At 47.8% G+C, this 13,392-nt stretch overlaps 1 protein-coding gene across 2 annotated transcripts in view; it reads right to left on the bottom strand.

Annotated features, from left to right (window-relative positions):
* The window catches only part of Alk (ALK receptor tyrosine kinase), a 700,596-nt gene that overhangs the window by 16,300 nt on the left and 670,904 nt on the right, over positions 1-13,392 (bottom strand). For both annotated transcript variants that reach the window (XM_036170695.1, XM_036170696.1), the window contains 7 exons: positions 11,766-11,870; positions 10,485-10,671; positions 8,902-8,992; positions 8,737-8,801; positions 6,901-7,030; positions 4,830-4,927; positions 1,277-1,369 (listed from right to left, as the gene is read on the bottom strand). In XM_036170695.1, the coding sequence (XP_036026588.1) occupies positions 1,277-1,369; positions 4,830-4,927; positions 6,901-7,030; positions 8,737-8,801; positions 8,902-8,992; positions 10,485-10,671; positions 11,766-11,870 (769 nt within the window). The remainder of the gene's footprint in view (positions 1-1,276; positions 1,370-4,829; positions 4,928-6,900; positions 7,031-8,736; positions 8,802-8,901; positions 8,993-10,484; positions 10,672-11,765; positions 11,871-13,392) is intronic.

Raw genomic sequence — 13,392 nt, 5'->3', positions numbered from 1 at the left:
GGATGGCACCATTCCCCGGACTTGGGTTCTGGACTAGGCAAAGAAAGAAAGGAAAAAAAAAGAAAGAAAGAAGAGAAAGCAAGTTGAGCATATATTCATCTCTCGCTGCTTCCTGATTGTGGGTGTGATATAGCCAGCTTCTCCAAGCTTCTTCTGCATGGATTTCCCCACTGTGATAGACTGTACCCTTGAGCTAAGCCATGTAAACCCTTTCTTCTCTAAGTTGCTTTTGTCGGGGTATTTTATCACAGATGAGAAAAATAACTAAATGGGGGTAAAAGGCAAAGTGAAAAATGTGGAAACCATGCAATGATAGCAGCAGTTGATGGCTCCAAAGAATTCTTCACTGATTCTGTGCTCCATACACTATAGCCTTAGGGCCCCAACGCAGGAGCAATGCTCCTGGCCCTTTGGAGATGCTTATTAATTCTCCCTGAAGTCCTCTGTAGTTTCCAGATGTTCTTACTTATTCCTCAGACAATGAAAGCTCCATGTAACCAGGTTCCCACTTGTGAGCATTAGGGAAGGGACTAATTAGTGACCATGTAAAGGAACAGCTTGCTCCTCCCATCTAGCAAGTCAGAGTTGCAAATAATTAGAAAAATAAGAAACTACAGGTTGGGAAATAAAGAGAGAAGGGGCAACAAAAACATTATATTTTACAATTAAAAAGCCTTTCTTCATTACTATGATTATGATTATAGTGTTGAGAACCAAGACTGGACCTTGTATACACATGGCAAGTACTTTACCACTATGCTGTATCACCATTCCTTGACTGGTAACTTTTATGTAATCTGAGAATGTGATATGGAAAAAAAAATCAATGAAACTGAAAAAGGGGCCATTGTGTTTTGAACTCTATTTCTGTGTCTCTGAGTGTTGGCAAGGCCCCAGACCTTGCCCATCCTGGGGAGCTTGTGTCTCTGGTAATGAATGCTATGGCAATCATTGAGAATTTTTGAGACTTGAGGAGTTGAGTAAGATATAAAAACCCACTTCAAAGCTTTTCACACATCAATAACACACTGTGTTATTCTGTGTTAGAACACAGCAGAGTAAGAAAGTTGGAGCCAGAGACATAAGCCAAGATGAAACAACGTATCAAGTACTGCCAAGAATTAGATTGCGCAGTAATTAGAGGTTCCTATATCTTGGAAGGCACTCATTGAGAGCCCACATGGGAAGTTGACAAGGTACTGGATGATGTAAGGTGCAGGCCTTCATGGGCATTCATTAGAGGAGACTAGATGGTGGAGGAAGGCAATTCTCTCACCTGTAGATGTCTCGGGCCATCCCAAAGTCTCCAATCTTTGCTATTCTTCCAGCTCCTGGACAGGTTAGAAGACAGTTTCTAGCAGCAATATCCCTGGGAAGAAAAATAGATTTCTTAATTTTATATATAAAATGTCCTAGCCCCTTCACCCCCAGTGAAGCTCCAACAGTTCTCCTCTTTACCCTGTATTCATACTGTTATATTATACTTCACTGTGGAGGAAACCGCCATGCTGATTCCAGACCAAGATTAGGGGAACTGGTTGAAACCTTGGAGGTTTCGATGAGAAATGTTCCTCGTAGGTTCATGTTCATTTGAACACTTCCTGGTTCCTGGCTGGTGGTGTTTTTTGGGGGGAGATTGTGGCATTTTTGGGAGGCAGAGGCTGGAGGAAGGGATGACTTTTAAGTGTTGACAGCCTCACCCATTTCTAGTTCATTCTCTCTGTTTGTGGGTGAAGATGTGATTGCTTAGCTTCCTGGTACTTCTCTCACCATTATGGACTCTCTCTCTGGAACCGTAAGCCCAAACAAACTCTCCCAGGATCGTTTTTGGCCATAGTGTTTTATCTCAGCCAAAGAAAAGCAACTCATATTGAGGGGCTCTCTAAGAGGCCCAAACATGGCAAGTATTGGGCTAACAGGTTTGGCTCTTCCCCCTCCCTCTCCCTTGCTAAATCATTAGGTTACATTCCTAAGGCTAACTCCCAAGGTTCAGTCCCTTATTTGACCACTGACTCCTTCCTGAGACCGGACTCCAAGGTCCAACTATGAAAATACCAATGTCTAGAAATTAAAATTCATGGTTTGGTTACACGGGCTAACCTGTCCAGTCAGGACTTAACAACTCTTCCTAACACAGACTTCTTCGCTTTCTCCTTAAAAACCAGTCCTGCAGAAACACCTACTTTCTGCCTTTGCCTAATCCAGAGGCAGCCACCCCCACCCCCCAACTTGCCCCTCCAGGGTATAAATCTCCTTTATGCTGAAAATTTAATGTCTGGGTGTGTTCTTTGCTGACTCCAGGGACCCTTTACAAATCTAACAGTGCTTAGTGAGATATGAGTAATGAAGTCAACTATGATATAAAGTACAACTTGCTGGTCTTTTACTGTCTGCTAGGCATTGTTAAAGACTAATTCTCATTACAGAACACAGGGTATTATAATGATCCTCCTTTTATGAAAAATCTAAGCTAAAGCAGACAACGCAGGGGTATGTTCTACATAGAGCATGGGTTAGTGTTTGCCAATAGTTTGAAGAAATGTTCCAGAACAATATGACTTCAAATTCAAATAGGTTACCATATTTCCAAACATTTCTAGTTTTGTTTTGTTTTTTGTTTTTTTTTTAGTAGCCAGTGTGGTTCTGACACCTGTGATTCTATCCACTGCCTTTGATATGCTGTGCGGCTGAAGAGCCACTTCTTCTAAGAAGTTGGCACTCTTCCTGGGCTCCAGGTGGCTCATTTTCCTCCAGCACACCTGTGAGGCACCACGGCTGGACTTCCCAGACTTGTCCCCCTTGGCCCCAGGCTGCTTCCTCATTGACATATATGTGGGAACCAGACCACAGACAGAAGTCTGGAATGCAGTGCTAATCATGTGAAAGCCCTATGCAGAAGAAAACCCAACAAATACCTTAGGGGACACAGATGGTGTTTTTATGTTTTCAGATGGCTTCATGGAGGTTCTTAAGCTTGGTTGAGGATGAAGCTGGAGGATAAATACCCGGCTGAGATGGCTTTTAAAAATAAGGATGGGCTGGGGATTTCTCAGTGGTTACAGAACTTGCCGTGTATAACATGAGGACTGGATTTAGGTCTCCAGAACCCATAGAAAGCCAGGGATGGTGTGGTAGCATGCCTGCATTTCTAGCCTTGGAAGGTGGTGGATACAAGGCATCTTCAGAGCAGGCTGGCTAGCAAGACTAGCCATATCGACGAGCTCTAGGTTTGACTGAGAGACCCTGACTCAGTGAATAAAGTAGAAAAGTGATAGAGAATAATTCTTGACATCAATCTTTGGGCCTTCATATGTATGAACACACATATGTACATATGTGCCCATATTTTTGGAAAACATGCATGTATACACATCAACACCACACACACACACACACACACACACACACACACACAAACACACAAGTTGAAAAAGAAAGTAGAAATCTTAGGAAGGTGGTGTATGTCTACATTCTTAGCACAGAAAACGCGAAATATCATAACAAAGTGGATTTCAGATCATCAGTAAATGAAATGATTCCCTCAGCCAGAAACTCTGTCACCTATGGTGCTGGATGTGGGTGGAATGCCAGCGCTGAAGCCATCTCCATGAGCAGCAAAGACAGACACCTCAAGTCACCCAAGCGATACACAGACTGCTAGTAGATAAATCCAGATGTAAAGATCATGGACGAAAGACGGGGAAGTGGCATTTAGTGGAGGCTGATTTCCAAAGGAGCACAGACTTGCCTCCACCGAGAGACAGAGGAGCCCAGAGTTGGGGGTTTGTGGAAAGTTTGGGGCACAATTAAAAGGGCAGCAGACTGTGTGGGTTTGGATGAAGACACAGAGGAGTGGGTCGGGCTGCCCTTTTGATTCTGTTATTTCTATCAGTCAGACAGGCCTGCAAGTTGGAAAAGGTTAAAAACAAGAGGAAAGACCGAGAACCAAAGCAGTGGACAGGGTGGTTAAAAAGACTTTCTGCTCTTCACAGTGACTTGGAAAACCTGGGTGAGTCTACTTCCTGTCTTCCTCACTCTAGCAGGGAGAAAGCCTGGCTACTATGCGCTTCCACACTTCTCTCCTAAATGCATACAGGACTCTTGTTTTCTGCTCTGTGCCCATGCGTGCTAATGGGGATGAGCATGGTTTGAAGACGTAGGTTAATAAATAATTGTGAGTTCACTGGGCTATCATTTACCGAGTTAGGAGCACACCATCAAGAGTGTGTGCAAAGAACCTAGTCAAATATTTATTTGACTTTTCGGATCTAGCTATCATCAATGGCCATGAGGGAGGAAGCATGTGACTCATGATGATCATGAATATTGAGTGTGAACACTCAGTCCACACAGCATTTAAACACAAGCTTAACAGACAGTGGAAGAAGTGATGCAGCAGTAAAGGAAGTTATTATTAGGCTTCACTGTAGAGTATTTTGGAAAAAAAATTTATCCAGCCACTACTCAGTGTCCAATAATATGCTAGGGTCACAAGGATGAATTGAAGAAACATTCCTTTGAAGAGCCCAGTTTCTAGATAGGGGAAACTCAAGGTGATGTAAGACTTGAATGTGTATGCAGGAGGACCATGGGAGGGTGGGAGTCATCCCTCCGTCTCCAGCTAGCCCCTGTGGGGAAGTGTAGAGACGCTGACTTCCCACTGGGACAGGAGATGCCTGGGAAGACAGTCCCCCTCAAAGACAAAGATGACACACACAAACAGATCTGGAGAGAGACCTAGTCTTTGCTAAAAGACATCCGGGAGATCTGCTCTCGGGATGAACAGGGTCTCATTCGGGCTGTGAGGACACCGAAGGTCACTGGCTCACCGGTGGATGAAATGGTTTTCCTCCAGGTACTGACAGCCACAGGCGATGTCCCGAGCCACGTGCAGAAGATCCAGCATGGCCAGGGAGGTGGGCTGGTTCTGTGGGAAGACAAGAGGACCACTGAGAAGACTTTGGTGGAGGAGAGAAGGATGGGATATCGGCTTCTGTCTGCGAGGAGGCTGAGCCCACTCAGGCTGTTCTAGCAGGGGTCTTGCCCCTTTCAAAATCAGTTGCTTTGCCCCAACGATGGCCAAGGAATCCACCATTTTGGATAGGCCTGGCTTTGTTTATTTAAAAGCACCCCAGGTGATCTAATGCACAGCCGGGGCTAGGGTTGTCCAGGCCACAGGGATCCAGGACAGACATTCTTATCCTTTTTGGATTTTACACATTCGTCTACTCCAAACTTCATGTGCATGCTACAACCTGATAAACGGGCCTGAGAGAAAACCAATGGAGCATAGTGTTTTTGGAATCTTCTATTGCAATGTCTCTAAATGGTCTTTGTGTTTATTATATTTTTCCATTTGTGCGTGTGTTGTAAGTGTGTGAGTGTGCATGTGCGCAAGTGTGTGTGTTTATGTGTGTGTTGTGCAGTGTGCACATGGTTATGCATGTCTGTGCATTACAGGCCCCAGGCTGATGTCAGGAACCACTCACTTTCATCTTAGTCACTAAGGTAGGGTTCCTCAGTCACACCCAGAGTGCCTCAACATGGCTATTCTTGTTAGCCACTTGCTCTAGAGATGCCCTGTCTCAACCCTCTGAGGCTGGAACTGCAGACAGGTTATCATGCCCACAAGACATCTACGTGAGATGATGTGGGAATGCGAACTCCAGTCCTTGTGTGGCAAGCACTTTAACCACAAGTGTTTTAACCACTGAGCCATCTCTCCAGCCCTTAAAGTGTTTAAGTGTTTTAAGTGGTTAGAGCACTGGCTGCTCTTCTAGAGGGACCTAGGTTCGATTCTCGGCACCTACATGGCAGCTAAAGTAGAGGACCTGGGTTCAATTCTCAGCACCTACATGGCAGCTAAACCAGGAGTCCCAAGTTCTAGCCCTGGCTTTCTATTTACTGTGGCCCTGGCATGCCGGTAACCTTTCAGGGCCAGTTTTTCCATCTGTAAAATGGCATGAGATTTGCACTATTTACTTCAAGGGTAGTGTTGTTCTGTGTGAAAGCTCAGAGGGCAATGATGCTGAACAGAATAGTTTATGAGAGGAGTTGAATCTCTCCCCACTGTCTCCCAGCATCCTGTTGTTCTTTTTCAAGGGGGTATGATGGGACCTTTTAGGTGTCCAGATGTGTAGGATCATAAAAGGATGCTATTTTACTTTTCTTTACTTATTTCTCTTTGAAATAGGGGCTCATTTATCCCAGGCTAGCTTCAAACTCATCATGTAGCTGAGGATGGTCATGACCTCCTGATGGTCCTTTTATTTCCCAACTATGTTCCACTACCCTTGGTTTATGCAACATGGGGAGTGAACCCAGGGCATTGTGGATGCTACTGAACCTGGTTGGAGATGGAGGCCCTGCCTCCTCTTCAAGTCCCCGTGAACAGTGCAGTCAATTCTTGACGTTCCGTCACTAGGGTATCAGACTTACTCTGCTTGTCTCGGGCAGGGCTGATGGCCACTGCTCTTTTTGAGCTAGTCATCTTTGTGGCGATTCCTTGAGAAACAGTTTTTACCCCGGGTCTCTACCCAGGCCTACTCTGCTCCAGTTCCTAGTGACTGGGGCCTCCTGAAGGCCCTTCAGGGACAGGTACTAAACTCTTGGCTTGAGAGGCAATGTTTTGTCATTTCAAGTCATTTCTAGGATGCTCCACTCTGAGGTATAAAAAGATGCCAGGCTATTGAATCAATTGTGTAAGTCTTGCACAGGTTCCTTAAGCCTAGTGCTTTTTCTGTCCATGCAATCCTGCCCATTCCCTTCATCCAGGAACCATAGTGCTGACGCCTAGGATCCCATCAAGTGGGCATCTTCACAGACAACCCACTCCCATTCCCCTCACCCTTGCTCTTTTACAGTGAACACAGAAGGGAAGGCTGGTTCTTGCTTACTCACCGGTCGAGGGCGCGTCTCCCTGAGGAAGGACTTGAGGTCTCCACCGGCCATGAGCTCCAGCAGGATGAAGCGGGGCAGAGCTTGCAGACTCACCCCGATGCAGCGAACAATGTTCTGGTGGTTGAATTTGCTGCAGGGCAGAGGGCATAACCAAATTTAACGGAGCTGGGTCTGGGGCCATTAAGAGATGCAGGACACCGGGTCATAGTTTCAGCAACTATGCTGTGAAGCTGCATTCTGTATGTCCGGGAGGCAGGGGTCCCTGGCTGAGCCTGAGGTGAGCCTTCCTGGGGAGTTGTGCAGATGGGGCATGCCTGGCGGGAGGTGGATTAGCAGGAAAGAATTCTATTGGAGTTGGTGGGGGGATCTTGAAGTGATAAAGCATATGTATGCGTGAATGTACGTGTGTGTGTGTGTGTGTGTGTGTGTATGTGTGTGTGTGTGTGTGTAAAACATATGTATGTACATGTGTTTGTGTTTGTGTGTGGGCATTGCTGCATGAATTCATACTTGAGTTCTATAAGAAAGGTCTCAGGTAGAAGTTGAAGGACTGGTTGGTGTCTGAAAGGGACAGTGTGTGACCTGCCGGGTGACAGTCTGTGAAAGAGACGAGAGAGAGCCCTACTGGTCTCTGTGGTCTCCTGATTAGGACATGAGGTCCTGAGATTTCGCTCTTCTTGTCATTTTAGGATATGTAGAACAGTGGGGCTAGGAAACCACACACACACACACACACACACACACACACACACACACACACACACAGCTGAGAGATTGGTGATTATAGGCTGAAATACAACCATTTGTTATTACCTAGTAGGAATATTACCTAATTATGCTCTCCTATGTAATTTTACACTTTTTTAGGTTTTATTTAATTCTCTCCCATGACATATAAAGCCAGAAAGTAAATATTGTTTTTAAAGCAAAGTGCTATCCTGGCTGTGCATCTTCCTGGTGTTCCAGAGCCCACGGACATATCACTCATCCAGCTTTGGCTGCATCCTCTTGCTACTACTTCAACCTGGACCATCCCAGGCCACCAGTTTCGGTCAGGATGTCTGGAGGCAGCAGAGTGCCACAGGTGGCCGTGTGCCTCCTTCAGGTCTTAAGGGCAACTGTCTGCCTCCTCCCTTGGGAGACCTGATGTCAAGAGTAGCTGTCCTCAGTTTTGATCTAGGCCTGGCCCACCAGGTTCAGGGGGAAGCCAGGCCTGTCATTGTAGATGTGGGGTAGGGTGGTCTGCTATCTTTCATCATGTCATGGATTCCCTTCCTTTATACCAAACCTAGGTGCTGGGATGGGCAAAGGACCTCAGGTATGGAAGAGTCATTTTAGTGGAGAGGGGTGGGAGATATCATCTAATGTTAGAAAGGAACATGCTTTCTTTTTTCCTTTGTTTTTTTTGAGATAGGGTTTCTATGTGTAGCTTTGCACCTTTCCTGAATCTTGCTCTGTAGACCAGGCTGGCCTCTGTAGACCAGGCTGGCCTCAAACTCACAGAGATCCGCCTGCCTCTGCCTCCCGAGTGCTGGGATTAAAGGTGTGCGCCACCACCGCCCGGCTGGAGCATGCTTTCTTAAGTGAGGAACAAGAATCAGTGTTTGACACTGGGATGCTGGTTGTGGGCCGAGTGCTATCAATGATTAAGCCACTCAGATAATTTCTGAGATAATCACTGGGGTTGTCCCACTCCAGGGATCTTTCTGCTTGTTGGGTGTGGGTGGACATGCTGGGACCAACATACCCCATTTCCCGGGGAGACACCTATCAATTGGAAAGATCTTCATATGCCTTGAAGGGTGGGGAGAGAGGCTGGGATCTCTGAGACTTTACCTGATGATCAGAGCTTCCATGAGGAAATCCAGCTCATCTTGTTCTGAACACACTTCCGGCAGTGTCTGGAAGGGAGGGCGGGAGGAGAAGGTGGCCATGAGCTGTGGGTTGTAGCCTACAGGGACCTCAGGCTAAGGCTAGGCGAAAGGTGGAGCCATCCCTCACCTTTACGGCCACTTGCAGGGGGCTTGGGTCATTGGGCATTCCAGATACCTGGCCTTCATACACCTCCCCAAATGCGCCATGGCCTAGGCCCCTGTACCAAGAAGACAAGATAAGTCATAGTTAAGTGAGCCACAGGCAGCTGGGGTCCTTTAGATAAGTGTCACATTCAGTGTACATAGACAAGAGGCATGGCTGACACACTCGGGAGTTACACCTTCAGCTCGGCTTTGCCCTGTCACCCTGGGCCTCCATTTATTTATTTTTTCATTTGAAAATTATCTTATTTTGTTTTTTATTTGTTCATAACAGTGTATTCTGATGATGCCCCAACTCTTCCCAGATCCTTGACACCTCCCCACCCTTACACAATCCACATCTTTTCTTTCTCACTGTCATTAAAAAAAACAAGCAGGCATCTTAAAAAAAAAAAAAGAAAACCAATGAACTAGAACAGGACAAAACAAACAAGCAAACAGAAAAAAAGAGCCAAAGAAAAAGCATAAGAAACACACACAGACTCAGAGACATTCCCTAAACACACAAAACCAGAAATCATAATACATAAGCAAAAGACCTGTAAGTAAACAAACAATCAAACCAAAAACAACCTCCTAAAATACCACTGAGCTCATTTTGTGTTGGACATCTACTACTGGGCAGGGGGCCTGCCCTGAAGGGTGGTTTTGACAACCACCGAGACTCTCTTAGAGAAAGAAAACTCATTTTTTCCCTCTGTGAGCGAGGCCTCCATTACTTTATCTGAACTCTAGTGAGAACAGGTCTGCTAAGATTTGGAGGTGGTTCCCAGGTTAAAAAGCAGTCCTGACTGTGAGGTGTTAAGAATGTGGCAGATTAGTGTTGTGATGGGATGTGATTTAGACAGATAGGGTCATTAGAGTGGAGCCTCCCTTGTTCGGATCCTGGTGGCTTCATAAACCCAGCTCTGTCTTTGCCGGCATGAAGGTCATCACCAGATAGAGTTGTAGATCTCGGATCCTAACTCTGGGCCTGAACAAGCCTCTTTTCTTTATGATGCATCTAACCTGTGGTACTGTATCACGACAAACGGAAAACAGATCAGATACAGTTCTAACCAGGGATTCATGAAGATGGCCAAATGTTTATTCATTCAATGAATATTTAGTGAGTCTCTGGTATCTGCCAGGGACACAAGCAAGAGATGACTCTTGTCTGGAAGAGGGCGATGCTCCTGGGGATAGGGACAGGTGATTGACAGATCCCTGCTATGGAGCATTGTAAGGAATGGTAGAGGGAATGACGGGTGTTTTGGACACTCAGAGAATGGGATGGGGGGTAGGGAGGTGTGGGGGGGGCAGGAATCCTCAGGACAGGGGACATGATGGGTTTTGAGAACTTTCATTCTGCTCGTCAATTTATCCCTTCTGAATGCACAAACTGCACGAACTCACAGGGTGTAGAGATAAACAAACATCCCCATGAGCCTTGTCTCCCTGACAGGCTGGGGGTATAAGCCAAGGATGGCTGTTTATGCTCCTTGTGGCTAGAGTTGTCTATGGTACAGAGAAACAAGTCCAGCCCTGGGACAGTGGCAGGAAGCTCACCGGATGAGGGTGATGTTTTTCCGTGGCACTTCCTTCAGGTCGCTGATGGATGAGGTCTTGCCAGCAAAGCAGTAGTTGGGGTTATAGTCGGTCATGATGGTTGAGGTCCGTAGCTTGCTCAGCTTATACTCGGGGCTCTGCAGCTCCATCTGCATAGCTTGCAGCTCCTGGTGCTTCCGGCGGTACACTGTCGACAGATGGGGGTCTGTGGTGAGGGGGCCTTGCTGTGGATGATTGATTGATAAATAAAACTCTGATTGGCCAGTAGCCAGTCAGGAAGTATAGGCAGGACTAGCAGAGAGGAGAATTGAGAGAACAGGAAGGCAGAGAGGAGGAGACGCCAGCCTGCCGTCCAGGGAGCATGATGTAAAGGCAGCAGGTAAAGCCACAGAAAACATGGCGACATATCGATTAACAGAAATGGGCTGAGTATAAGAGTAAGAGCTAGACAATGGTAGGCCTGAGCTAATGGCCAAGCAGTTTAAATAATAAAAGCGTCTGTATGTTTATTTGGGCTATGGGATTGCTGGGGCTTGGCAGGACCCGGAGAGAAAAAATCTAGCTATAGGGCCTGGACCAGGTGATCTTCAGGTCAAGCCCAGCAGAGGCCACCTCCTTCAGACCTTAAACTTTACACTTGCCTATCACTGTTAGCAATGCTAACAAAGCAATGATGCACATCAGAGTATTCCTTCATCACGGAAAGCAAGCGTGATGCTTAAAACAACCTAACTGGAAGAGTTAGTTTGCTTCTGTTGAAGCAATGTAGGGGAGACAGGGTCTATTTTATTTAGCTCACAGTTCCAGGGTACAGTCCATCTTTGTGGGGAGGTCAAGGTAGCAGGATCCTGAATGGAAAAGGCTCAAAACCAACTTTCATTCTCTGGTAGAGTGGGAGGACCTGGCTAGTACAGCTTGAGCTGTTTACACAGGGGAGGGACCCCAGCCATGACCAAGTCTCCCTCAAGCACAGAGGAGCCCCCAGTGAAGGTGGGGGCACAGGAAGAGCTTTCTCTTTCATGTTGGCTGCTGAAGGGTGCCCATCATGTGAACAGCCAGGAAGCCATGCAGGGTCAAAGGTCAGCACCAGAGACTCCTCTCTGAAACTGCAGGTTCTCTGGTGGGTAGAGGGCTGCTCTTTCTATTTTCAATTGGCCTAGCCGTTCTTCCAGCAGGGACCCAGCAGGGCAGGGTAATGCCTTGGTGGTCATTGTACATCCCGAGACCCTATTCTTTTGGGTCCTGGTTTGGAAGCCCCTGCCTGGGCTCTGGCACACTCACCAATCATGATGCCGGAGAATGCCAGGACAAGGGCGGCCACCAGGGCAGAGGTCACGACGGAGAGGATCAGTGAGAGCGGCAGGTGGGGTTCCGGGGTGGCCGACACTGGAAGACAGGTGCCGATGGGGCACTGACCACCATGCTGATTCTCCTCTGAGCAGCTCCCAAGTCAGAAATACCCTCCCCAGCTGGAAAAGCCACCTGCTGTTTCCCGTCTCTGGAGATCTTGTCACACCTCCCTTTGCCAGGGGACCATGGGCCCTAAGCAGGCTCATCCTGGTTTCTCAGGCTCCCAGAAGTAGCTTTGGGGTAGAGGGAAAATTCAACAGGGGTGAATATCAATCCTGGGCGTTGGTCCCAGACATTAGCTGCACACGGATGGGGACAGGAGGAGGAACAGAAGTGGACATGGGAGAGACCTGGGGACCTCAGGGGACTCCACACTCAGTAGGACCCAGCGGTAGAGTCCCTCGGTGACACCCTCAGAGCTGGAACTACTTCTTATGGTCCCGGAACAGGGGAAGGTCCTGTGAACCCCATCTTAGACAGGCTATATTCTGGTTCACAGAGCTATCCCTCCCCTCCCCTTCCCTGCTCCTATCTCTACCCCTCCCCTCCCCTCCCTCCCTGCTCCTATCTCTACTCCTCCCCTTCCCTCCCCTCCCCTCCCTGCTCCTATCTCTACCTCTTCCCTCCCCCTCCCTGCTCCTATCTCTACCCCTTCCCTCCCCTCCCTGCTCCTATTTCTACCCCTCCCCTCCCTTCCCCTCCCTCCCTGCTCCTATCTCTACTCCTCCCCTCCCCTCCCCTCCCTGCCCCCTCTTGCTCCTATCTCTACTCCTTCCCTCCCCTCCCCTCCCTGCCCCCTCTTGCTCCTATCTCTACCCCTCCCCTCCCCTCCCTGCCCCCTCTTGCTCCTATCTCTACCCCTCCCCTCCCCTCCCTGCCCCCTCTTGCTCCTATCTCTACTTCTCCCCTCCCCTTCTCTCCCCTCCCCTCCCTGCTCCTATCTCTACCCCTCCCCTCCCCTCCCTGCTCCTATCTCTACCCTCTACCCCTCCCCTCCCTGCTCCTATCTCTACCCCTCCCCTCCACCCCTTCCCCCTTCCTTTCTCCTTCCTCTCCTCTCCCTTCCTCTTTTCTTTCTTCCTTCTCTCCCCCTCTTCCCTATCCTTTCCTCTCTCTTCTCCAGTCTTTGGTTCTTTCATATTTTTCTTTCCGTTTCTTTCCTTCTTCCACGCACCATCTCCCTTTGGATTTGAAGTCAGTCAGGGTCTAGTGCATACCAGGCAAGCCCCCTACCATTGAGCTACATACATCCCCCAGACCTCTGTGCAGTTTGGAGACAGGACTTGATTAAGTTACTCAGGTTAGCCTTGAACTCCCTCTGTAGCCCAGACAGGCCTTGAACTTTCCATTCTTTCTGTCTCCACTGTGCTCCCAGGGCCTGGCTTGGATACTACATGTCTCAAGGGAGGAACTCTGGTATGGGAAGCAGGCTTAGCGCTATGTATGATCACAACAAATAGCTACTGGATCTGGAGAAGAGCATCCTTATTGAACGTGTGTCCAATCAGGAACCATCTACCGGAAGCTCAAAGGCACATGAGCCTGGCTCTGAAACTCC

Source organism: Onychomys torridus, chromosome 21 (genome assembly GCF_903995425.1).
Source record: "Onychomys torridus chromosome 21, mOncTor1.1, whole genome shotgun sequence".
Taxonomy (NCBI): domain Eukaryota; kingdom Metazoa; phylum Chordata; class Mammalia; order Rodentia; family Cricetidae; genus Onychomys; species Onychomys torridus.
This window is presented reverse-complemented; position numbering and strand designations above follow the sequence as displayed.